The sequence below is a fragment of the Thamnophis elegans genome, chromosome 4 (genome assembly GCF_009769535.1).
Source record: "Thamnophis elegans isolate rThaEle1 chromosome 4, rThaEle1.pri, whole genome shotgun sequence".
Taxonomy (NCBI): domain Eukaryota; kingdom Metazoa; phylum Chordata; class Lepidosauria; order Squamata; family Colubridae; genus Thamnophis; species Thamnophis elegans.
In genome coordinates, this window is record NC_045544.1 from 121,341,164 (window position 1) to 121,367,966 (window position 26,803).

At 44.1% G+C, this 26,803-nt stretch overlaps 1 protein-coding gene across 1 annotated transcript; it reads right to left on the reverse strand.

Moving 5' to 3' along the window:
* TMEM120A (transmembrane protein 120A) lies at window positions 1-26,565 on the reverse strand. Its single transcript, XM_032216402.1, has 12 exons — window positions 26,491-26,565; window positions 18,923-19,041; window positions 15,732-15,851; window positions 13,940-13,999; window positions 11,711-11,806; window positions 9,063-9,152; window positions 8,354-8,419; window positions 8,084-8,145; window positions 6,899-6,991; window positions 5,010-5,074; window positions 3,265-3,333; window positions 1-491 (listed from the first exon to the last, which is right to left on the reverse strand). Exons 1-12 carry the CDS (start codon window positions 26,563-26,565, stop codon window positions 387-389), a joined length of 1,020 nt encoding a protein of 339 aa, XP_032072293.1. The 3' UTR covers window positions 1-386.
* Between the last annotated feature and the right edge of the window lie 238 nt (window positions 26,566-26,803).

Consider the following 26,803-nt stretch of genomic DNA (forward strand, 5'->3'; position numbering starts at 1 on the left):
CTATTCAGTTTGGGACAGACAGGCTCTGGGAATTATCAGCCCCCTGCTTTGGAGGAAGGGTACCAAAACCGTGCAGGTGTCAGCTGGGAATTGTATCCACAAGTCACTTGAGTTCTTCATACAGTACTTTACCCTAATCCTTGAATCTCAACACCTGATTTAAATGCAGAGTTCCTTTTGGCAGCAGGCAGGCCTCAAGGCCTCATGTTGGTGGCAGAAGCACTATTTGGACGTGGCTTCATTGACATCTGTATGCAAGAGAATCACAGGGAGGGAGAGGAGGAGGAGGAGGAGAACGCCCAGCGTACTGTGGATCCTTCCGTCAGCAGAGTAGCAGTGCTCCCACCAACAGTGATAGCCAGGAAGGGGGACAGGCACTTGAAGGCTCATTCCTTCTTGGTCTTATTCTGGAATTTCTGATGAACAACTCGCAATGTGGTGAAGAAGTTGCCAGTAAAGAGAGTGAGGAAGGGGAGGGCACACATCAGGACCTGCCAATGAAATTTACATGGTCAGTGCTTACTGCTTTAAGAGGAAGAGAGGAAAGAGAGAGAGAGAGGGAGGGAGGGAGGGAGGAGAGGGAGAGAGAGTTTTCAAAAGGACTGGATTGCTGAAGAGATAAATTTAACAAAACTGTCAGGAATTCTAGAGTAGAACAGGGAGAGCAGTGCAAAGCGTAAGAAGAGAGTGTTGTCCCGTGGATTTAGTTCAAAGTGTTAAAGCATCTATGTCTTTCGTGAGGCTTGTATAGTTATTTACAAGGCTGTCTTTATGTGTGGATGTACAGCCACTTAGATGGTGTTTTTTTAAAGAAAGAGTTTTTTACCCACAAAATTGACTGGGAACAGCCTTGGAAGCAAGTGAATAAGTCTCACAAAAGGAGATAGCTGCTTTAATGCTTCAAGATGGGAATTTTGCCCCTACAAATATTCTTTGTGAAATATCTTTTTTGAATGCTTTGCACAAGCCCAAATCTGGCTTTTTACAAATTTCCACTTTCAAATCTCACTTGTTAATCGCGGGTCACAAATGAAAGCCAACTGACTGACCATGCTTTGGGAAGAATGGTGAATCCGAATGCAAATACCGTAGTCCTTGTTTTGTGATGTCTAAATCTGCTGGGGATGTAGCAATAATTGGAGGGTCCCAGGTTCTCCATCCCAACACATAGCATCATCTGAATGCGGTAGCCCAATGGCATTTGCTTACACATTGTTTCTGTACCTTCCTTTACTTATTCACATCCCAGAGAGGCAGAACAATGGATTCACAGGCACTTTTTTTTTAGCAGAACATGTTGAATGGACAATACTGGAGCCTCTTTTCAAGGCACCTTGTTGGCATAGTTTCAGGTTACATGACATTTCCAGTTCTGAAATCCATTATGTGTTCCTTATTTGCTTTGTTAATCTTCTGAAAGCTCCTCCTCCTGCCTTTCAGTCTTGTGTTAAATTAAGATCAGTTCATACATGTTGATGAAGATTCTCCATCATCCATTCCAGAGTTGTCTGGAAGAAGAGTCATGGCAACTGGAGTTCTTTTCTTTTTGGTTTGAAATATTTTGCTGCTTATCCAAGAACCATATTTTTCAGCGTATAAGACACACCTTACCCTTCCCCCCAAAAAGAGTGTGGAAATATTGGTGTGTCTTATACACTGAATATAGCCATTTTTTGCCTCCCGAAGCTCCACCCCCGCATCCCATTTTTGCAAAAAACGGGCTGTTTTTCACAAAAACGGAGGCGTTTTTGCCTTACTCAAGCCCTGCTGAAGCCTGCAGAGTGCTGCTGTGGGCTGAGGGAAGGCAAAAACTTTCTTACCTCTTCGAAATCTTGTTGCGTCTTATACACTGGTGCGTCTTTTAGTCCAAGAAATACGGTAGCTTCTTCAGTCTGAGCAAAACTGAAGCAGGTTCAGACTGAAGAAGCTACTTGGTTAAGCTGCGAAATATTTCAAAATAAAAAGGAAAGAAGTCCAGTTGCCATGACTCAACTTCCAGATTAGGTCACACATGTTGGCAGAGCCAACATTTTATTCCCACAGAGCAGCTCAACTGACCTTATTTAGCAATGGCTAAGTAAGAATCAGCTGTACAATCAAACTCTTGGAACACACCTTTTACTCTAATGATGTTGGCAGAGACAGGGATTTCCCAGCCATGCTGCCTTTTGCACAATATTTTAATTTATTCATGTGATTTAATCTGGAAGAATTCGATGATTGGAAAAGCTCATGCTCTTATCATTGAACCATTCCCCAAATCTACATTACTCTGAATCTTAAAATAACATGAACTTATGCAATCCCTTCTCCCCATTATATTAAACCAATTAGTGTAATACTAAAATCTGAAAATGCTATAATGAAAATGAATTTGATCACTTTGTATTTCATCTTGAGGAGACCCACTTTCATTTGTTCAAGTCAAACATATAAGAAAAGGCGGCCGGGGGGGGGGGTGTTGCCTGAAATCAACATCTTTTAAAATGCTATAAGCAGGCAAAATACAGGTAGTCCTCAACTTATGATCACAACTGAGCCTAAAATTTATGTTGTTAAGTGAGAAATTTGTTAAGGGAGTTCTGCCCTATTTTCTTGCCACATTTGTTAACCTTGCCACGACTTTACTTGATACATTTGTTAAGTGAATCACTGCAGCTGTAAAATTAGTAACTTGGTTGTTAAGTGAATCTGGCTTCCTCATTGACTTTGCTTGTCAGCAGGTCGCAAAAGGCGATCACATGACTCCAGGACACTGAAACCGTCATAAATGAGAGTCAGTTGTCAAGCATCCAAATGTAAAACACATGACCATGGGGATGATACAACAGTCGTAAGTGTGAAAAATGGTCATAAGTCACTTTTTCAGTGATGTTGTAACTTGGAACAGTCACTAAATGTTGTAAGTCGAGAACTACCTGTACCAGAAGCTGTAAATTGTATTGGTATGCACTCCTAGTCAGCCATGCTGAGATAACAGTCAATCTCTCTCCATTATCTGATAACCTTCCATCCACTGCAAGTAATCCCTTTAAAGGCTGTTATCCACACTATGAGAAAAGCTGATCTAATGGGCATTGGGAGGATTACTGAGATAACTACATGTATTTTACCATGAGTATCATGCTGGCTGCACTTTGAAGGTGTTTGGATATTTTAAAAGCATTGACAAAGCTTGTAATCTCCTCAGCCGGGAAGTGAGTTTGAAAGGGTGGGAAAGGAACAGAGAATTTCCGCTTCCCATGCCTACGGATTCACTCTTACCTGCCATTCTTTGCATTCTGGATGCCTGGCCAATTGGAAGAGTGTGATGGCATTGAACAGTTGCCAGAACTAGAAAAAGAACATAATTGTTTTATTTGCAACATGTCCGACTCCCACCCTCAAAGGTATCACTGTGAGGTCAGACCACTGGTTTTTGGCAGCAGAAGTTTTAGGATTTTTAACCAAACTATCTGAGAATTCTTTGCTCCGATAAACATGCCTGTCCCTCCTCCCACCACCCGCTGGGATTTCAACATAAAACACGGGCTTTTTTGGCAGTTTAATTATCACAGTAAGGGGACAAGAGTTTCTTTGGGGTACAAAATGCATCTCAAATCCAGATTATTCGCATGAGTTAATCAGTAGGTACATCCCATCTAGGAGAAAGGAGACACATGGAACACACTAATTGATACATTAAATTATTAGGTGTAAATGACGAAAAGCATTCCAGGACTGTGTGTCTCAATTACTGTTCCCACTTCAATTGTTTCTGGACCTTTCCCCAGAGCCCTCTTTGGTGGACTCTGTGAGGAAATTTGGCAGTTTTCTCCCTAAAAATTGGCTTTTGAGATGGGGGGGGGGGAAACACAATATCTCTTTAAGGAGTGCAATAGGTTTAAAACAAAACAAAACAAAACCAGAACGAACCGGACAAATCAGATGAATTTTCTCAATCTTCACAAATTATGCCAGAATCCCCTGTACCTGCCAGTTTCTATGGTGATTTGGCATCACTGCCCTGCCCACGCTGGTCATAAGAATATTACGGTACCTTGTAACAAATTCTCATTTTCTAAATAGGTTTGGAGGAAAGGGGTCTTGTTCCTTTAAGCATCTCAGTTGTCTTCATAACATGATGAACATTTATAACATTATTATTATTAGGAAGTAAAAGCTCAATTTTCTAATTTATTTTATAATTTATAACATGAAATAAATAAAATATTGTTATTATTACTACAAAACAGTGTTTCATTGTCTTTCATCTGGTAGTTGTTTATAAACAGAGTATGTATTTCTCCTGAAAAAACTAATAAGAGAAAAGATAAAATATATGTAAGAACTCTTACATGAGTCTAGTCTAGTGGTTAGTCTAAAATCTGGGAGACAGGGAATTCTAGTCCTGCCTTATGCATGAAAGCAGGCTGAGTGACTTATGGCCAGTGACTCACTCTCAGCCCAACCCATCTTACAGAATTCTTGTTGTAAGGAAAATAGGAGGCAGAAGGAATATTAAGCATACTTGCCACATTGAGTTATTTCTAAAAAAAAAAAAAGATGCGATAAAAGGTAAAGGTTCCCCTTGCACATATGTGCTAGTTGTTCCCGACTTTAGGGGCGGTGCTCATCTCCGTTTCAAAGCCGAAGAGCCAGCGCTGTCCAAAGAGGTCTTCGTGGTTATTTGGCCGGTGTGAGTAAACACTGTTACCTTCCCAACCCTAACCCCCCCACTTGCATTTTTACATGCTTTTGAACTGCTAGGTTAGCAGAAGCTGGGACAAGTAACAGGAGCTCACTCCATTACGTGGTGCTAGGGATTCGAACTGCTGAACTTTCTGATCGACAAGCTCAGCATCTTAGCCACTGAGCCACCACGTTCCTTTAAAAGATGAGATATAAATTGCTAATTAAATAATCCCCACAAAAAACTCAGAAGATATTCTGCCCCTTCAGATTCAATAAACCTGGTTTTGCCTTGCCTAGACTAAAGATAATCCCTGAAGAAGTGATGACACACTTACTTGGCCAAAGAAGAGGAATGGAAGCAGGAAAGTGAGGCCTCTCCACATCCAAGACTGGAAACCTTCTGCAAGGAAAAACACACAGCCAAAGAATCAGGCCAGGGTTCAGCAGTCCCAACGGGCTCTTCAGACTGACTGGAGATGGCAATCTTTGGGAGATTTGACAACTAACATGGACCACTCTCACTTCTGCTAGGCTAGCATTACCAGAAAAGGAAATAGAGAAGCTTAGAGACAGGCCAAACATTCTTAAAATCTGCCTCCCTAAGAATAAAAGGCTCATCTCTTTGAGAAGGGCAGGATGAGCTGGTTTGAAAAGCAGAATTATCTCCTGGTCAGATTCAGGATGTTTTTTTTTTTTTTTTTTAAACACATGTATTTTGCAAATACATGGATGGCTATTTGCAATTCTCTGTTTTTTAACAGCTACATCTAGAAGAGGACTGTAAAAATGTTATTATTTCTAAAGCCAGAAAGATCATATGAAACATGATGAAAAAAGTCCTTTCATATTAATCTCTCCTGGTGACTTCAGGGAGATTTCGATGTAATTTTCTTGGTTATGACCTAAAATAGTCATTCCCTTATTCTGGGGTGTTTTTTTTGTTTTTCCTTGCTAATAAAGTTTACAGCCCTGGGATTCCCTTGAGATCTCCCATACAAATATGAACTACGCCTGATCTAAATTGTTGGAGCAAGTCAAAGATCTAATTCCTGTACCCAAAGCTAGGGGGAAGCTGCAGTTTGGAGGAATTATGGACAAGCATCTTTGCAAGATGAGAATTGACGAAGCAAGCCTAGGGACAACTTTTGCTGTCCACCAGGCTGTTGCGGCCCAGCAGGAGCCGTTGCAGCTGCCACCAGACTCTGACAGCGAGGGGCCTTATGAGTCGGCTCTGGAAGATGTGGAGGACCCTGGACAGAGTTCCGACTCCGAGCAGGGGACAGAGAGGCTGGTTGGCACCAGGAGGCGCCTGAGGCCTGGAGCAGCGGTGAGAGCCAAAGGGAGTGTGCTCCTGAAGTCAAGCCTTGGAGCAGTGTGGAGGAGACAAGGGAGTGTGATCCTGACGTCATGCATTGGAGCAGTGGGGAGGAGACAAGGGAGTTGGTCCTGAATGCCCAGCAACGGAGGGCTAATAGGCGTAAAGAACAGTTACGCAATTACAGGAGATAATTGAACTCAGCTGGTGGTAATTAGGCTCCTCTCAAGACTATAAAAGGAATGGCTTTCCACAAGCTCGTCGCAGGAATCAACGTATTTACTAGAGCTGGAGAAGCTTTCGTGGCTATCTTGGCAGGCTGGATTGCTGCCAAGATTAGTCTGTGCTGGATTGCTGCCAAGGTCTGGTCTGTGCTGGATTGCTGCCAAGGTCTAGCCTGTGTGTTAATAAATCCTTGAAGTATCTTTGTCTCGATGTGCTTTGGTGTAGGAAGAGGGGGGTCAGAACACCAGGCATTGGCCTGCTGTGGCTTCCCAGCCCTAGTATTTCACAATCATCCCATCTTTATAGCCACTTCTTTCTCCTTTCTAAACCAGTGACCAGAAGAGCATCTTCTGTAGGGATAGCAATAGCACTTAAGACTTCTATACAGCTTCACAGTGCTTTACAGCTCTCTCTAAGCTGTTTACAGAGTCAGCCTATGGCCCCCCCAACAATCTGGCTCCTCATTTTACCAACCTTGGAAAGATGGAAGGCTGAGTCAACCTTGAACCGGCGAGAATCGAACTGCCAAACGGGCAGAAGCCGGCAGTCAGCAGAAGCAGCCTGCAGTACTGCATTCTGACCACTGCGCCACCACGGCCTGTGACCTCACAGCCGTTAGTGAATCTCTCAGACAGGAGAGTTTGCCTCAGCAAAGGAAAAAGTGAAAGCAGAAATGCTACCTACCTACAGTGAGATCCATGGTGTGTCGTTCACCCAGAGCCCTCAAACGGTACAGGCAACCACTCTGGTAATAATATTGAAGAAACTGGACAAAGCCTGTCAAATTTCAGCAAAAGGTCGAAATTCAGGGAGTAGCAGACACGCTGCGATACTTAAATCACCCATCCCTCATTGTTACTACAGTGTCCCTTAAAAGCAAAGCTCTAGTTTTAAACCCTTCCATCCATCACCTTTGGTGGTAGTGTGGTTTTTCCTTCCTTAAACACAAAAACAATATTTACAATATTGGGGGGAAAAAACTCCAATACATTTGAGTTGCTTCAGCTACAATAATTTGCCCTTTGCCTCACCGCCAGCTCCTATGCCACTGCCCTTTCATCTCAATTTCATCATCATCTTCTTTTAACGACCATATAATCCCTTGTGGGGTGGAGTCTGGGCAACCGAATGGAGCTGTTTACTGGCCGGACGCCCTTCCTGTCGCCAGTGCGGAGTTTTGTTTAGCAGATATAGTATTCTCAGTGTGCCCAGAGAGAAAATATCTGCCTCTACCTAGGATCGAACTCATAGCCTCAGGATCTCAATTTCATCTCAATTTCACCCCATGAGGAAATCCTTACGTAGTGTAGTTTCGTGGCACGACAAAACCGCGCTCGACTAAGCCGCGCCCGATTAAACCGCGTCGCTGACGTCATCAACAGGGCAACAACAGCGAGCGCAGAGAAAGAAGGGCGCTTTAAATAGCGCTTTGAAAGCAAGCCGATTCAACTAATAGGGTTAGGTAAGGGTTAGGTATTAGGGTTAGGTTTAGGTTTAGGGTTAGGTTTAGGGGGGGTTAGGTTTAGGTGTTAATTTTAGGTTTAGCGTTTACAGCATGCTTCTGTCTCCGTGCTGTTGTCGCGCTGTTGATGACGTCAGCTACGCGGTTTAGTCGAGCGCGGTTTAGTCGAACGCGGTTTTGTGGTGGAACCGTGTAGTTTGACTGCCCCTTACTCTCATTCAAACGTTCAGGCAGTAACAACAGAAGCCTCCCTCAGAAAATAGGGCATCCTACGTTCCGTGTTGCAGAATTTTGGCAACGTAGCTATGAAAATAAAGGCTGGGGTTCATTATTTTACTGACTTCCCCGATACTTGTGGGCCTCCAACCGCTTCCCTCCTCCCTCTTCTTTAATGCAGTCCCACTTACTCTGATACATGGAGAATGTGAGGAACTGGTTCCTGAACTTCTGGTACATAAGGCCATCTGGCCTGCAAAGACAGAGGGAATGCAGAAGCGCACATGTAATCAGAATCCACTGACCTGGGGATGGAACAACTTGCTATTCTCCTAGAAGGCTCCAGAAAGGAATTAATCAAACTCACAGGCTATTAATTAAAACCACTGAAATCGCAAGCATTATGCTTATTTGTTTTTATTTTTTTGAAATCGCCAAGGCACCTGAGATTTAGGACTCACCAAGTCAGCATGACACCCGAGAGGAAGGTGGAAATGTAGTGATGAAAAACCCACCAGCCTTTAATCCTGGAAGGGCAGAGGTAAGCAGTTTCATTAGTATTTGTCTTTTAAGCATGAGACAGCCCAATATAGTAAGGCAGTGGTTCCCAAACTTGGCAACTTTAAGACTTGTGGACTTCAACTCCCAGAATTCTCCAGCCAGCGGAGAATTCTGGGAGTTGAAGTCCACAAGTCTTAAAGTTGCCAAGTTTGGGAACCACTGTAGTAAGGCAATGCTTGGGAGCTCTGTTTGAAAGGTTCAAGGGCAATAGCAACTGGAATTCCTTGCACTGAACACCACACACAGCGCCAATGGCCATATGTTTAGGGAAAACACCCGAGCTGCCTCTTGAGGAACGTCTCCCCCGCCCCTCCCCACCTTCTATTTTTATTTAAGATTGCAAGGAACACCCAGGATTGATTTTCTCCACAAAAATGCAGAAGAATCTCTGCGGTCAGAACAGGAAGTGCTATGCTAGATAGACTCACCCCCCTGAATGCATTATGTGCAAGCCAAGATTCCTAAGGAGATGCTCCCATATTCAATCCCAGAATTTTAAAGCTGCACTAGGAATGATTTTGCAGAGAGCATTCAGGGAGTCCCGGCTAAATGTGTATGTGACCGTCTTAGCTTAACGAAGGAGACATGCTGGACAGAAGCACTACTTACTTAGAACCATTGTTGATCAAGATGCTCTCTCGAATTGTCAGCGTGCAGTAATACCAGACCAGGAGAAAATTGAAGACAGCATCAGTTACCCTGACATAAAAAGTGAGAAAGTGATGGACTCACTTTTGTTGCAGGCAGTTTAGACATTAATGGCTGTGTGTTGTGTTATTTTGAGGGGACAGCACATTTACACTGTGCTTGTTTATACAAGCTGCATATTCACTAATTTACATTGTAGCCAAGTGTCATTTCTTCAGTGTTGTCACATGAAAAATATTTACAAAATGGGAGGGGGTGTACTCACTTCTGTGATATACTGTAATTGTCTGGTGGTTGCTTGCCAGTTTCTATCTCTGGGATAGAGAACACAGAATAGGATTGGAAGGGACCTTGGAGGTCTTTTAATCCAACTCTTGCACATGGCAAGAGAGCCTATACCAGCGATGGCAAACCTTTTTTTGGCTCACATGCCATAAGTGGGGGGAGTGCAGGGGGGTCGTGCGCGGGTGCTGCACCCATAATGCAATGTGTGACCCCCCAAGTGCGCATGCGCGCATGAGAGGCGCAACTCCCCATTTTTTGCATGCTTTTTTCGCCCTTCCCAGGCTCCAGAGGCTTTATAGGAGCCTGGGGAGGGCAAAAACAGCCTCCCTTGCCCCCTCGGAGGGCCTCCGGAGGCTTCAGGGACAGTAAAAAAACGACCCTATGAGCAAACCGGAAGTCACTTCTGGTTTGCTCATAGGGCCGTTTTTAGACCTCCGGAGGCTTCAGGGAAACCTCCTGAAGGTCCCTGAAGCCTCCGGAGGGCTTAAACCGACCATACGAGCAAACCGGAACTCCGCTCCCGAACTTCCAGTTTGCCCATAGGGCCATTTTTTTGCGCTCCGGAGGCTTCAGGGAAGCTCCTGAAGTCTCCGGAGGGCCTCAGGGGAGGGGGCTCTTTTCACCCTCCCCAGGCTCCAGAGGCTTTATAGGAGGGCGAAAAGTGGCTTTAAAAAAGGCTGAACTCAGCTGGCCAGCGCGTGCCCTGACAAATGGCTCCGCCTGCCGCCTATGGCACGCGTGCCATAGGTTCGCCATCCTGGTCCTATAACATTCTAGAATAATGGCTATCCAATCTCTTCTTAAGAACCTTCAGTGCTGAAGCACCCAAAACCTGTGGAGGCAAACCGGTTTTACTAATTAAATGTTCTCACTGACAGGAAATTTCTCCTTAATTGTAGGTTGGATCTTTCTTCATAAGTGTGAAGAATGGCCATAAGTCACCTTTTCAGTGCCATTATAACTTTGAACGGTCACTAAATGAATATTAACTATGGGCAGTAATTTTTTTAAAAAACATAGGACACTAAAAAACAAATGACCATTTGTAACATTAATGCACGATAATATCAATTAGCCATCTCGTGCCAGCTCCATCATCAACATTTCTTCCATTGTCAAGGGGAAAAAGAATCTTCATTACTTTCCTAAACTGTTAGTCATATTAGCTATTGTATTCCATCAATGGTGTGACAATCCCTGTTTTAAGAGGTCCCTCGCCACACATGTAAAAAAAAGACGTGAGGAAAACTCCTCTCCCTCCATTACGGTATTTGTGGTGAATCTAAGTCTGTGATAGCTAATCTATGGCACGCGTGCCAAAGGTGGCATGCAGGGCATGTGTGCTGTTGCCAGCTGCTTTTCTGGTTTCTGGTGTGCGCATGCGCCCTGGCCAGCTGGTCTTTGGGTTTCTGGTGCTCTAGTGCACGTGTGCGTTGCAGTTTTGGCACTCGGTGCTGAAAAGGTTCACCATCACTGATTTAAGTCATCTTTCACATCCCAGAATAAGGGACATTCCCTGTATGCTTCCCTCCCTCCAAGAAATGGCCCCAGTCTGTTCACCTCTGCTCCAGTTACAGGAAGATTCTGCAACCTAAACAATTCTCCCTTTTGGAAGTTTTGTTGGCTTTCCAAAATCTTTCTCATTGCACAGGATTAAGATTAAGATTTAGTTTATTTGTATGCCGCCCTTCTCCGGGAGGGACTCAGGGCGGCGAACAACTCAAAAGGGGAAAAAGGGGATACAAACACAATACACGTAATTAAAATACACAAGAGTCATACAGCCATACAAGTCGAGAGGGGAGGGAAACTCATCAACCCCAGGCCTGCCGGCACAGCCAGGTTTTGACGGCTTTCCGGAAGGCCTGGAGAGAGGTGAGGGTCCGAATCTCGCGGGGAGTTCATTCCAAAGGGCCGGAGCTGCTACAGAGAAGGCCCTCCCCTGGGTGGTAGCCAGATGGCATTGGCTGGTAGACGGAACCCGGAACCCGGAGGAGGCCGACCCTGTGCGATCTAACGGGTCTATGGGAGGTAATTGGCAGGTAATTGGCAGGAGACAGCAAGGCAGAGCTGGGTGCAAGAAAGGGAGGAGAGCTCCTACCTCTCATCACTTTCAAGAATTAAAGTTGGCGGCTTACAATTTTTAGAGTTTTTTATATTTGGATGTCCATTAAAATTAATCTCACGGTCCTGAAATTGCTGCTTCCTCCAATACCTGGATTGCCTTTCCAAAAAGGAAGCGTCCTCCAAGGATTGGAGGTAGCCCCTTCTCCTGGCTGAAAGGAAGGGGAGAGGTTGTCCATCTTTCAGGATTGTGGACTCACCTGGAGTTAAGGAGGAAGCGGCAGGTGAAGGAGATGATGAGCAAAATGATGGTGAGGTAAAGCTTGAACTTCTCGTACTCATCCTTATATGCAAACCTAAAAGGGGAGGGAGAGGGAGAATGAGCCAGTTCTGACAGCCACTTGTGATCCTGGCTCCGTCTTTCCAAACCTGCTATCTTCCAAGTATCTTGTGACTGTAACTCCCCAAATCCCAACCAGAGGTGGTATTCAGCAGATCCTGACCAGTTCTGGAGTGGAAATTTTGAGTAGTTCAAAGAACCGGTAAATACCACCTCTGACTGGCCTCGTCCCCATCTATTCTCTGCCTCCCGAGTCCCAGCTGATTGGGAGGAAATTGGGATTTTGTAATGTCCTTCCCCTGCCATGCCCACCAAGCCACACCCACAGAACCAGTAGTAAAAAATTTTGAATCCCACCACTGATCCCAACCCTAAGAAGTGGAGTTTCAACATAATCTGAAGGATGGAGAACAACTTCTCAAGCTCTTTATCTACAGGGAGTCCTCAACATATGCCTGCAACGGAGTCCAGAATTACAGACAAAAGTCACTATGGTTGTAAATCGAGGCACCCAAGTGAAAGTAATTTTCCAGCCTTTTTTTTTTTTTTTTGCAGTGGTTAAGTGAATGGTTCAGTCAAGCAAATGCCATGGTTGTTAAGCAAACCCATTCATTTAAATGGGAGGTTTTTTTGGCTGGAAACCAGCAAAAATATTACGAATCACAGTCGTGTGATAGCAGAATGCCAGGAATCATAAAGCTGGCTTGCAGTTGTGTGACCACAATTCATGTTCTTTGTTGGGGCAGTCATAGCTGGAGATGCTTTACGAGCAGCAAAGAGCCTATTCCGTGGCCATCATAACTTTGAACAGCTGTGAAATACCTGTTCGTTAAATGCAGACTACCTGTATGGCAATCTATGACTATAATAAATATTGATTTGATTTGAAAGCTCTTTGGAGCTTGGGACGCTGATGTTTTAAGGAACACTTTACTCTTATGTGAGCCTAGCCAGCAACGAGCATCAAAAAGACTTCTCTTATGTGGCGTCTGGCTTCATTAAGGAAAAGCAGGAACAAGAGTTGTCCCAAAGGTGCTTTTTTCAAGAGGCAACAGGACTTTCTGGTTTTTCCTTGAAGAAGTTTTGTTTCTCATCCAAGAAGCTTCTTCAGCTCTTGCTGGATGATGGGGAATGGACCACTGAGCCAGAGCTGAAGAAGCTTCTTGGATGAGAAACGAAACGTCTTCAAAGAAAAAACAGAAAGTTTAGTTGCCTCTTGAAAAAAGCACCTTTGGGACAACCATGGCTTGGATGACTGAGAATCTCCATAGTCAGGAATAAGAGTTGTTAGAATCAAATGGAATGAAATACCCTCTCTGGAGGATTAATTAAATCAATTAAATTATACTTAGGATAGTTGTTTTTTATTTCAAGAATGTACCTGTGTTTCGTCAAGCATTGTTTTGTGCCTCTGTTTATGATTAATCTGATTCTGTATAGACCTCGGTTTACAACGGCGTTGAACAAATGGTATTTACAATGGGTCCTCACAGTTCTGACTGTTGCAGCATCCTCCCAATTGAACGATTGAGACTTACAATGTTCCCTGCCGACTTCTCCGAAGCAAAGGCACTGGGGGGGCTGGCAGGAAGTGACGGACACATGAAGACTTCACTTAATGACCCATACAGTCCTCACTTAATGACAGCAACAGCTGATCATCACTAAACAACGGGGTCATGTAATGTTCTGATTTACAACTGTGTCACTTAGTGATAGCAGTCCCAGTCCCAACTGCTGTTGTAAGTTGAGTCAAATACATATAACGTACAACACTCAGTTTCATACCAATAAGCATTTAGACTTATATACCACTTCACAGTGCTTTACAACCCTCTCTAAGCAGTTTACAAAGTCAGCCTATTGCTCCCAACCATCTGGGTCCTCATTTAACGACCTTGGAAGGATGGAAGGCTGAGTCAACCTTGAGCCAGTAAGAATCGAACTGATGACAGTTGGCAGTCAGAAAATAGCCTTCAGTACTGCATTCCAACCACTACACCATCATGGCTCATTAATCTTGGGTTGTTTGATTGTTTGTGGCCTAGCACACTGAGAAACTTCATCTGCATATTCTGAAATTTAAGAGAGGATTCCTAACCTGTAAACATCTCAGCAAGGAGATAAACTATAATCAATTAGCACCTACTTGGCATGCTTGCTCAGCAGAGTGACATTCACATTTCCCAGCACGAGACTCAGGTACAACCTGAAACACAACAGAAAGAGGGAAAAAGTACACCTCCATAACAATAACCTGAGTCACACAAGTCTCACATTCCGGGCGTACTCAATATCTCAAATTGATCTGCAAGGAGTCATAATAAGGTATAGTGATCAGCTGCCTGGCTCCTTTTGACAGCCACTGTGAAATCACTGCATTAAGAGGGTGTATAACATGTGATTTTGCTATAATTAACTGTAATTAGCACACAACTGACAGCTGTTCCCAGAGTTACCAAGAGCTGGTGGCACCATACTAATTACAAACACCTTTAGCTATAGAATCACACTGGAAATCTGTCAAATGAAATATTTTAATTTTAATATTTTAATTTTAACGTATGCCAAGAAGTGTACATTCAAAGTGACAATAAAGCTATTATGTCTTCTAGGTCTGCCTATGTTTGAACAGCCATCTAAGTAGCTAAATCAGTGTTTCTCAACCTTGTCAACTTGAAGATGTCTGGACTTCAACTCCCAGAATTCCCCAGCCAGCTGGCTGGGGAATTCTGGGAATTGAAGTCCAGACATCTTCAAGTTGACAAGGTTGAGAAACTGAGCTAAATGGAATCTCTCCTTATATTTTATTACACTTATTTGCTGCCCAATCTCTCTGTGATGTGGCTCTGGGTGGCTTACTATCAGATAAGATTATAGTATAAAAACAGTAAGACAATAAACTCATTAAAATTAAGAAAACAAATAGCTGAGAAACAGGGTCGATGGGAGATCTACAATAGAATGGAAGTGTGATCTTCTACAGGTAATCCTTTATTTACCACAGTTCGCGTAGTTATAACGGCACTGAAAAAGGTGAGTTATGACCATTTTTCACATATGACCATTACAGCATCCCCATAGTCATGTGATTTACAGTCCAGTGCTTGACAACTGACTCATATTTATGACGGTTGCAATGTCCCACGGACATGTGATTGTCTTGTGCAAACTCCTGACCAGAAAAGTCAATGGGGAAACCAGATTCACTTAGCATCCATCTTACTAATTTAACAACTGCAGTGATTCTCACTGCAAAACTCACCTAACAATTTTCTCAACGCAACGATCATGAATATGAGTCAGTTGCCCAGCGTCTGAATTTTGATTACGTGACCATAGGGATTCTGCAATGGTCATAAGTGTGAACATTGATTGTAAGTCACTTTTTTCTGGTGCTGTTGTTACTTTGCGGGATGTGGTGGCTCAGTGGCTAAGATGCTGAGCTTCTTGATCAGAAAGGTCAGCAGTTCAGCGGCTTGACTCCCTAGTGCCACATAATGGCGTGAGCTCCCGTTACTTGTCCCAGCTTCTGCTAGCCTAGCAGTTCAAAAACACTTAAAAAAGGCAAGTAGAAAAATAAGGGCCACTTTGGGGGGAAGGCTCCATGTACCTTTGGGGTTTAGTCATGCCAGCCACATGACCACGGAGACGTCTTTGGACAGCGCTGGCTCTTCAGCTTTGAAACGAAGATAAGCACCACTCCCTAGATTTGGGAACGACTAGCACATATGTGCGAGGGGAACCTTTACCTGTTACTTTGAACAGTCACTAAACAAACTATTCCCAAACTAAATCGAGGACTAGCTATGTTTTATCTATTTCATTGTAAGCTGCTTAGAGTTGCATACGAAATATAGGTGACTATATAAGCCAAATAAATAATCAAGCAAACTATTAAGAACAGAATCCTTATTTCCGTGTTAATTCAACCCCCTTACCCGTTCTTCTTTGGCAAGTATGATTCCATTTCAAAAAAGACATCCTGTCTCTCTTTGATCATGTTTTGGAGTTCTTCAAGAGCATCTTCATCCTGCTCCTTGTCAGGAAGAGATTTGCACCTTTACAGCACCAGGAAGAAGGAACACATTTCAAAGAAGACAGAAAATGATTGATAAGCAGCAGAATCTCCCCTAAAACTTCCAAATCCAGCATCCCAAGCTTTCAGATCCTGTTTCAAACCTTCTAAGCCTCAGCCTTCAGATGGTATACGCAGGGTGACAAACTGGCTGCCCGTAGGCCGGACTCGTCACGCGCAGGCCATGCCCACCCCATCACCGCGAAAAGAAAAAAATTGTCGTAATACATCATGTCATGATGGCAACATGACACAGCGAGTTTGACACCTGGGCTCTAGAATTTCACAAAGGGTTTCCCAACCCCTCCAGCTGCATGCAGAGGAGATGGAAACAAGTGAGGATCATGGCTGGAGTCCCAAAGGTGCTTTTTCAAAAAATGCCTTTTGAAAAAGCCTAAATAACAAGCCATCTCCTGTTCCCATTTTAAGTGAACCATTGGGGTAAGTCACAAAGGAAACCTGCCTTATCCAAGCAGTAATGAGAAACCTTTCCAAATAAACACTAATCTCAAAACTAATATTTGGCAATAGAAGGGTAATGAATGCCCACTCAGCCTGCTTCTTCCTTTTGAAAGGCAAAAAAATGCAGGTGGAAAGCTATTGGAGCCTACAATGAGCGTTTCCTTTCAAAGTCTTTTCTAACATCAAATAGCAAAACAATTTATATAAAAACTACTACTAACACTCTGGCTGAAAACCTAATTATTACTATAATTCACGCAAGACTTATTTACAAACCAGCATGGTTTTAGCAGATAAGCAAATATAATGTTGCAGAAATAAGTATATAGCTTAGTGCAATTATTATTAATTTAATTTTAATAATAATTAACACTGCTGCTTCAACAATCAGCCATTTTATCTTTCTTTTTCCTGGTTCCCATAAGGAGATTAACTCTTCTGCCTCAAAGGTTCAGCCTTTTATAATCTTATTTCATTTAAAAGTTTTCTGCCAGCTGATGTGTGGATTTATTCAGAAGAAACACATAAAACTTCTGGCTTAAACACTGACTGGCTGCATTGGAAAACGTAATGTAAACCAGGAGTCTCCAAAGTTGGCAACTTTAAAACTTGTGGATTGCAACTCCCAGAATTTCTCAAGACAGCTGATTGAAGTCCACAAGTCTTAAAGTTGCTACCTTTGGAGACCCCTGGTGTAAATCATATGGTAAACTCAATGGTACAAACTTATTTAAATTAGCTCTGAAAGAAAACCAAATTTTAGTTCCGCTTCCCCATAACTGTTAGTAAAAGGAACGTGATTAGACATGCCTAAACATTTATTAAATAGCATTTATCCAAACAAAGTTTAAAATCATATTAGCAGGAAAATCTCAGAATGTAATAAGTGGGTCATACATAGCACAATTCTTACCTGAACTCAAGCAAAGGTGTAAAGTGAAAGATTTCTCAACCAAGCTGGTTCCCCACCCCAATGGAGCTTACATTACCAGCACATGGAACCAACAAGCAGAAGTTTGAAAAACCTAACCCAGCAACCCTCCCACCCTTGCATTAAATTCTTGAATAAAATTGAAACAAACTCTTAAGCTTTCAATGTTCTCACATGAAATCTCCCAAAATGCGAGGCAAAAATGCTAAAATCTGACCTTTTGTTGTTGTTGGTCAGTCGCTAAACTGTGCCCCATTCGTTGCAACCCCATGGGCCCTAGCTTGCCAGGTCTCCCTGCCCTCCACTGTTTCCCAGAGTTTGCCCAAAGTCATGTTCATTGCGTCAGTGGCCACTATCTAACCACCTCATCCTCTGCCGTCCCCTTCTTCGGCTTTCCATCTTTCTCAATATCAGGGTCTTTTCCAACAAGCCCAGAGGTCGGATTCAGCCGGTTTGGGGGAACAGGATGTTAATTTTACATCCGGTTCGGTGAACCGGTAGTTCCGATGACCAGCTGACCTTGCCCTATTCCATGCCTCCCCGCCCAGGAGTTCCCATACGGTCCGTTTTGCATCCCAGGGGGCGCATGGAGACTGGGGAGGTGGAAAACGGGCCTCACAGAGGCCTATGGAGTGTGAATATGGGCCTATTCCACCCTCCAGAGAGCCTCTAGAGCCCAGCGAGGTCGAAAACGGATTTTTGCTCCCAGGAGGCTGCAGGGATGCCTACTAGGCCCAAAATGGGATGTGGGGGGGAGCCCCCCCCCCCGTGGCCCCTTTTTGCTCCCAGGAGGGTGCAGGAGAAGTGTTGCCTGTCAGACCCCCTGGCCACGCCCAGCCAGCCAGTAATTAGGGCAGAGAACCGGTTGTTAATTTATTTGAATCCCACCACTGAACAAGCCCTGTCTTTCTCATTTGGGGGCCAAAGTATGTGACCTTCGGCTTCAGTGTCTAAAACAGGGGTAGTCAACCTATTTACACCTACCACCCACTTTTGTATCTCTGTTAGTAGTAAAATTTTCTAACCACCCACCAGTTCCACAGTAATGGTGATTTTATGAAAACCTAATGAAAATGTTTTTAAATAATGCTATGATTTTTTTAAAAAAGTCAATTAAATTTTAAAACAGGAAAGTGCTTCAGTATCGGACAAAACCCCTACCGCCCACCATGAAAGCTGGAACGCCCACCAGTGGGTGGTAGGGACCAGGTTGACTACCACTGGTCTAAAATTAATATAAATTAATTTTCACCTTCCCTTCCCGCCTATCACTATTCGCGGACAGCTGCTGGCTTAATTGCTGTTCCTACCCGCTTCTCCCAACTCTTGTGCTGAGACAGTAAATGCCCAGACAGAAGCAAAGTGAGCAAGATTTTGCAACAGACCTATTTTCACTTTTAAGATGGACTTAAGAGAGGGAGAACATAAACTATTAAACCATTTTTCAACTCCTGGTTGCTGTCTAGTCTCCTTTAAAAGAAGGGAGGGGGGGAAAGGAGCAGGCGAAGGAGCTGACACACTTGAACAAAAGAAGCGCCAACCGTAATTCAAATTTTGTCATTAAAGACAAAAACAAAAGTATCTGCTTGCTCAGTTGTTAATACGCATGACCTGTCCAAGCATGCACTGCAAACAATAGGGGAGAGTGACCATAAACATACTTCCTGAGAGTCAGAGAGAGCTCTTTCAGTTGCTTTTTCTGTCGTGAAATGGAGCTGGAGATGCTGCCTTGCAGCTTTGTCAGTTCTTCCAGCTTCTGTTGTATTGCTTGTGAGTTTGCCTAAGGAAAACAAGAACAGAGCTTCTTAGGACGAAACTTGACATTGTTCTACAATGCAGGTTAGTACATGACAGGTAAATAAAATGTTGGAGAGCTTCATCATTAATAACCATCGACCTGGCTTGTCAGGAGGTCACAAAAGGGGATCACGTGACCCCGGGACACTTCAACCATCACAAATATGAACAGTTCAGTGTGCCACACATCTGAATTTTGATCACATAATAACCATGGGGATGCTGCAATGGTCGTGTGAAAAACGGTCATAAGTCACTTTTTTTCAATGATGGTTGTTCTGACCCCCCCTCTGTATGGTGAGTCATGCGAAACAAGATTACTGGTAGCCACGCTTTATTCACAGTAATTACTCACAGATAAGACTTTGGCAGTTACCCAGACCCCCACAGATAAGAGATACACACAAGAGCTTCTCCAGCTTAGTAAAACGGCTGTGTCCTGCAAAAAGTCTCCTCCCAAAGTCTCTTCTTATATACTCTCTTGGGAGGAGCCTAATCATAACCACCTGGCCCTGATTATCTTCTATGTCTCCGTAATTGCTGCCTGCGCTTCTTCGCCCTTCTTTGCCTGGCGTCCAGGACCAACTTCCTTTGCTCTTCCCCACTCCTCTAGGGCCTGACATCTTCACCACTATTTCAGTGCCTGACATCAGGGACAAACTCCCTTTGGCTTTCAATGCTGCTCCATGCCTCAGGCGCCTCCTGGTGTCCAACCAGCCTCTCTGGTCCCTGCTCGGAGTCTGAACCCTGCCCAGGGTCCTCCACCTCTTCCAGAACCGACTCATAGGGTCCCTCGCTATCGGAGTCTATCGGCAGCTCCAATGGCTCCTGCTGGGCCACAACAGGTGGTGTAACTTTGAATGGTCACTAATCGAACTGTTGTAAGTCGGAGACAAACCCTACAATAGCTTTATAAGGTGCACAAATCCAGCAGGTATCAAGTACCATATTTTTTCGGAGTAAGACACACCTTTTTTCCCATCCAAAAGAGGGTGAAAATCTGGGTGCATCTTATACATTGAATACAGGACTTTTGGCCTCCTGAAACCCCGACCCCTTTGCAAAAATGGCTGTGCATAGGCTTTGTGAAAGCCTGAAAAGTGCTCCTGGGGGCTGTGGAAGACAAACATGAATGAAAAACGGGCTGTTTTTTTCCCGTTTTTGCCCCCACCCCCACCCCTAGGAGCACTTTGCAGGCCTCTCAAACTCTCAGCATGCCCCATTTTTCACAAAAAAAATAAGGCATGAGGAGGTTTGGGAGGCCTGCAGAGTGCAAAAACTTTTTCCCCCATTATACCTCTTCAAAATCTTGGTGCATCTTGTACTTCGGTGTGTCTTATAGTCCAAAAAATACGGTAGCTTATGAGCCAAAAATTGTTGACCAGAAAACTTCTAAGGTTTCTTTGCATGTGGAAAAGGGGGGAAAGTGAAATCCAGGAACTGGACTTTTCTGAAAGGCCCTGTACACTGATGATGTAATACCACTCAGCTAGAATGTACTTTGGTCTCAAGGCAAAGATGCCTGTGCTTGCTTGGCAGAGCTGCAAGTGCAGCCCTGTTGCACAATCCATTGTACTTCACAAGGGCGAGGAGCCACCTTTCAACCAGGATACATGATGCAAATACAAGTCAGAAGGATGACAGGTGAACTCCCTCACTATTCAAGTTTCTGTGCCATCTGAAAAGGCGTCTCATAATTATTATTAGCGAGTAACATTGGTGCTTTGTATGCAGATGTAGAACACATCTATACATAAAGGTCAGTAGATGTGCCAAAAGTCTAGGTGCAGCAGTGATACAAGATCAGATCATTCCCTTACTTTCAACTGTTGTCCTTTAATGGTCAAAACTTTCTAAGTATCTATCAAATTGCAATCTGGTACATTAAAACTAAGCGATACAATGGCTAAGACACTGAGCTTGCTGATCAGAAAGGTTGGCAGGTTGAATCCCTAGCACTGCGTAATGGAGTGAGCTCCTGTTACTTGTTCCAGCTTCTGCCAATCTCGCAGTTCGAAAGCATGTAAAAATGAAAGTAGAAAAATAGAGATCACCTTTGTGAAAAGGTAACAGCGTTCTGTGCGCCTTCGGTGTTTAGTCATGCCGGCCACATGACCACGGAGACGTCCTTCAGACAGCACTGGCTCTTCAGCTTTGAAACGTAGATGACATTGCCCCCTAGAGTCGGGAATGACTAGCACATATATGCGAGGGGAATCTTATCTTATATTAAAACTTCTAGAAAAGGACAGAGATTCCCTCCATTCTTGTTATTCTGTTCTACTATTTTGTTATTCCCATCCTTGGGAATCAGAATATTATTTTGATAAGATGCGTTATCAACAGGAGGAAGAATCACCACCTACACAGTCAAATATCATTGCAAAGTTCCTCCCTGTATCTTTGCTATTTCTGCACGCATAGACCTCCTTCTCTTTAATTAAGTTGTTCTTGAATTAAGACTCCCTCACGTCAAGCTTGACTTCCACCATCAATCTTGGCAATAACACAGAAGTGATTTCTTACTGCTTTTTCTAGGATATTGTTTTTCTACTTTGGTGGTCTCTCGTCCAAGCTGATGAGATGAACTCTGATCTTGCCTAGATTTTTAAGAGGCAGCCAAGGTCAACTGGTGACATCTGGACTAGGATCAGGGAGATCCTGTTTCAAGTCCATCATTAATCCATTGTAATTCACTGGGTAATTGGGATCAATCATTTTTCTCAACCCAACCAATTTAATAGGGTTAAAATTCCTGTATAAACTGCTTTGAGCTCTTGATGAAAGTTGTATAACTATATATATATATAAAAGCCAAATACCACTGTATACAGCATAATGAAATCTCCAGAACTGTAAAGCCACAAACTTGAAATTTGGCATGTATGTTCCTCTTGGCTTCTAGGGCTCGCTAAGAAAGGATTTTTCAAAATGACCATCAGATCATTAGTATTTTTATATGATTAATATGCTCTGATGCTAAGGAGTTAGACATTCTACTCCCCCTCCCCATCTGAAAAAAACCTCTGTTCCAACTGCCACTTGGGTGTGGCCGTGGCCAGGGTGGGACTCATCCAGCCTGTAGACTGGCAGTTTACACATTTTAGTCCCCTCCACACCTGAAAAATGCTCTGATGCTAAGGAGTTAGACTGAGGTAGAGAAGGGGATAGGAGAGGATCAATGGGGCCAGCCTGAGGGAGAGAAAGGGAGAGAAGCTGGAGTATCCAGCTAGTCCAGTAAATAAATAAATCCACCAGAAGCTATGTTAGTACAACCAGATCTATTAATGTCTACAAATGCATCATCTACCAGATTGATTAATCTTTTCTATGTTTCATTCTTGATCAGTTTCATTCCTATTAAGTGTTTTTTTCTGTGTGCAGGTAGACCTCAATTGCAACAGTTTGTTTGGTGACTGTTGAAAATTACAGTGGCACTGAAAAATTGACTTATGACAATTTTCACACTTACAACCTTTGCAGCATCCCTCTGGTCATGTGATCAAATTCAGATGCTTAGCAACTGACTCATATTTATGACAGCTATAGTGTCCCTGGTCATGTGATCACTTTTTGTGACTTTCTGACAAGCAAAGTCAATGAGAAAACCAGATTCACTTAACAACCATCTTACTTTCTTATCAACTACAGTGCTTCCCTTAACACCCATGGCAAGAAAAGCCATAAAATGTGGCAAAACTCTCTTTTATTTGGCTAACGTGAATTCCTAGCATTCACATACAGAAAAGTCCTGGCAAGCCGTCTTTCAAAGGTGAATTGCAAACACAGACCTTATCAATCCTTGGATAGTTGCGCAACACTGTACAATGAAATATTTGGCAAGGAGTCTGTGTGAGGCACAGATTCAGATAAGCAAATCTTCACACTAATCACAAAATATTGTCTCCTGCAAATACTGCTCCACTTTTGCTCCTATTTATTACCCATGGGAGGGGCCATTCAGTGTACTCCCGAGTTGACTTGTTCCCTAATTGTTCCCTTCTCCTGGCAGCTCTGCACATGTGCACATTGGGAACAGGCTTCAGCTGTTCTTCTGCCCCACCTATCTCCAACTCCGAAGGTAGCTGATAACTGTCAGATGGCCTTGGCCCCCTCTCTGCTCCGATGCAGAGCACTCATCACAGCCTTCCCAGACGCCAAGACTGGCCCATGTTCCTCCCCAACCTCCTCACTGTCTGGCGGGCCACAACACAAACAAAGCCTCAGCCACGGGATTCAGGCAGCATGCGAAACCACGCCGCCTCCAGTCCACGGAAAAACCAATTCTTAATGACCCAAAGATTGGGGGACACTGATCTAGACACATCTCCAGATTGCTGGGACCCCAGGCCTGGTGCCATAACCACGTCTTGAGGGACTTCAACAAGGACAGAGCTAATCTATTTTCAACCAGAAGAATATCCCATAAGGCAGATGCCACAGAGAGAAGACCTGCTGCCTGGGTTCCACCAAATGTACATTATGTTCCTAACTGATGGTACTTGCATGTGCCAGGTCTAATGGGGTGGGGGCTGATGTAATTGGGGAGGGCCGGTCCCACTCTGAGCTGATTGAGAAGGACACTATGGTCAATTGTTGTATTTTAGACAGTCATATAATCTATAAACTGAATAAATACACTGATATTCTACTTTTGCTCCAGGATAACTCCAAGCACAGAAAACATCTAGAACAGATGCCGCTTTCATTTCTTAATATCTTCCCCCAAATTCTTTACCTTCTTCCTCAGTAACTCCAGTACCAATAGATCAACAATTCAAACTTCTCAGAAAACAACTGGAGGATCAGGGGATAATGCTTTCCCATGTTCCATGTCATACCTTTTAGGACCCCGTAATCAAATGTAGCTTCATCCACATCAGAGGTGGTATTCTACCGGTTCTGACCGGATCACCCAAACGGGTAGAGGAATTGCGGGTGGCTCTGCCCACCCACGCCTGGCTCAATGACATCCCATTTAGGCCATTTTTTTTCACCAAAAGTGCATGTGTAGATGGATCTGCGCATGTGCGGAGGTGGCCCCTGCGCTCACATTTGTGAACTGGTATGGTGAGTGTGGAAGGTAAGTGTATGCCATCCCTGATCCACACCTGCAGAGTTTTGGATTTTATCACAGCACCTGGAACTCATGCACAAGACTTTCAGTTTTCTCCTCACGAATAATATATGAAAAAAAGAAGGGCTGGAAGCCAGTCTGGTTGAAAAACAGAAGATCCAGTTATTCCAGATCATCAGAGATACCTGAAAATTCAGCATCCTATTTTTAAGGGGTCAGTTAGATACTCCAGGAAACTTAACAGCCAGATTCCGCAAAAGAAGATTTCAACTATCAAGATCTGCCTAGGATTGCCACATATTTATTTAATCAGCTTTTCAAAACTTTTCAGCTTTTCAGAACCACGAAGCACAATAATTTGATAGGGTTCTGTGAGACACTAAAGGGAAAAAAAAACATAGATTTCTTTCTTGATCAGGATTTAAATTAGATAATCACACTCTACAACATGAAAAGTTTGAAACCAAACCATGGTTTGTTGAATAAACACAGCTGGCTGGGTCTGCATACACACAATGCCATATACCAGCAACCCACGATGGTTTAGTATGTTCTGTGATCTGGCCAGTATACAGAATTATATCCCTCTAAATAGTGGAAAAGTCTACTAAGAAAAGTTTTCAATTTTTTAGCATGCTTTCAAACAGAGGCTGGATAAGGAACTGAAAGGTCAACTGCAGTTGTAATGATTTAAAAAAAAACCATTCATAGCAGATATCTTAGATATCCTTTGATTTTGCAATTTATAGTAGAGCAAAATCCATCTATGGTAATAATTGGCACTATGCAACTGGTACCAGAAGTACAGAGCCCTTGATATTGATAATGTGATAACCCTTTGGACTTATAACTAGGATAGCCACATCTTCTGTATACCATATCTACCACTGGATACAAGGCTGCTCCAGCCGAAACGTGGCTATTGGGGCTATTTTGCAGAAGGCAGACTCTCCTTTTCCACTTCGGAATAAAGTCAGATCATTTGGTCTGCAGAGGCCCCCTTTAAGATACAGAAAGCGAAGCAGCATACTCGGAAAAGCTAAGCTTGTTGATCAGAAGGTTGGCAGTTCAGCAGTTCAAACCCCTAGTATAGGTCTCCTGTGGGAGCAGGGGGTTGGACTAGATGACCTCCAACATCCCTTCCAACTCTGTTACTATTAAATTTGTCCCTTCCAATCCTGTTACTGTTAAATTAATTACATTGGGGGAAGGCACTTTTCATATGCCCAGCAATGCTTTTCTTATGCATGCAGTAGAGTAGAGGATATAAACACACACACACACTCTCCTCTCTCTCTTCTGCTTAATACAGAGGTTGGACTAGATGACCTTCAAGGTCCCCTCCACACCCTGTTACTGTTAAATTAATTACACTGGGGGAAGGCACTCGTCATATGCTCAGCAATGCTTTTCTTATGCATGCAGTAGAGTATATAAACACACACCACACACACACACACTCTTCTGCTTTAAGAGTTGGACTAGATGACCTCCAAGGTTCCTTCCAAATCTGTTAGTTTAAATTAGTTACAGGGGGGAGGGACTCTTCATATGCTCAGCAATGCTTTTCTCATGCATGCCTAGACTAGAAGATATAAACACTTTCTCTCTCTCCCCTGCTTTAATACAGAGGTTGGACTAAATGACCTCTAAGGTCCGTTTCAACCCAGTTACTGTTAAATTAATTACACCGGAGGAAGGCACTCTTCATGATGCTCAGCAATGCTTTTCTCATGCATGCACTAGACTAGAAGATATAAACTCTCTCTCTTCTGTCTTAATACAGAGGTTGGACTAGATGGCCTCCAAGGTCCCTTCCAACTCTGTTACTGTTAAATTAATTACACCCGGAGAAGGCACTCTTCATATGCTCAGCAATGCTTTCTCATGCATGCACTGGACTAAAAGATATAAACAATACACCACCCACCAACCCCTCTCCTGCTTTAATACAGAGGTTGGCTTCTACCGGTCACCTAAAGGAACCCGAGGTTGTGCCCACCCGCCCCCAGGCAATCTGCACATGCTTCGAATACTCTTCTTCTTCTTCACCCAAGCGGGAGGAGCGCAAACGGTTTGTTGACCCAGTCCGAGAGGTATTAGTTTTTTCACCCCCCCCTGTCCGATGTCATCTCCCGGGCTGAGAACGGAGCAGGCAGCAGCCCCCATTCCTCCAGATGACAACCCGGTTTGCGGATCGCTGCCGGCCCCATCCGCTGGAGGCGGCCGCGGGATTCATCCCAGCTTCCTCCCGCTCGGCCTCCGCCGCCCGCCGGACCCTCCTTCCGCCCGACTCCCTCGGTCCCCGCTCCCCATGACGTGGCGTTTGCAACCCCCCGCGCCTTCGAGGAGCACCTGCACGAGCTGGAAGCCGTCCTGCAGCTCCCCCCAGTCCCGGAGGCAGTCGGCGACCGAGGGCCAGCGGTCCATGGCGAACTGTGTCGGAGACCGGCGGCAGGCAACCCATTTTTTTCCGACGCGCCTTCCCCGCAGAGCGGGGCGGAGTGGAGAAAGAGGCGGGAGCGACGCTTCCCGAAGGACGCTCCGGCCAATCCGACGGGGATCTCGGGGAGCCGCCCGCTGAGGGTCCGGCCAATGAGCGCCGAGGCGAAGCCGGCGGGGCGGGCGGAGTGTGAAGGACGGCTGGGAGGGCAGGAGGTCGAGGAGG

Excerpts from the sequence above, each read along its gene's own strand:
- TMEM120A (XM_032216402.1), bottom strand. The coding sequence starts at position 26,565 with ATGGACCGCTGGCCCTCGGTCGCCGACTGCCTCCGGGACTGGGGGGAG. Across the intron at positions 9,153-11,710 it reads CGCTTCCTCCTTAACTCCAG|GGTAACTGATGCTGTCTTCA; the intron begins GTGAGTCCACAA and ends TTTTTATGTCAG. Across the intron at positions 8,420-9,062 it reads TTGATCAACAATGGTTCTAA|GATTAAAGGCTGGTGGGTTT; the intron begins GTAAGTAGTGCT and ends CTGCCCTTCCAG.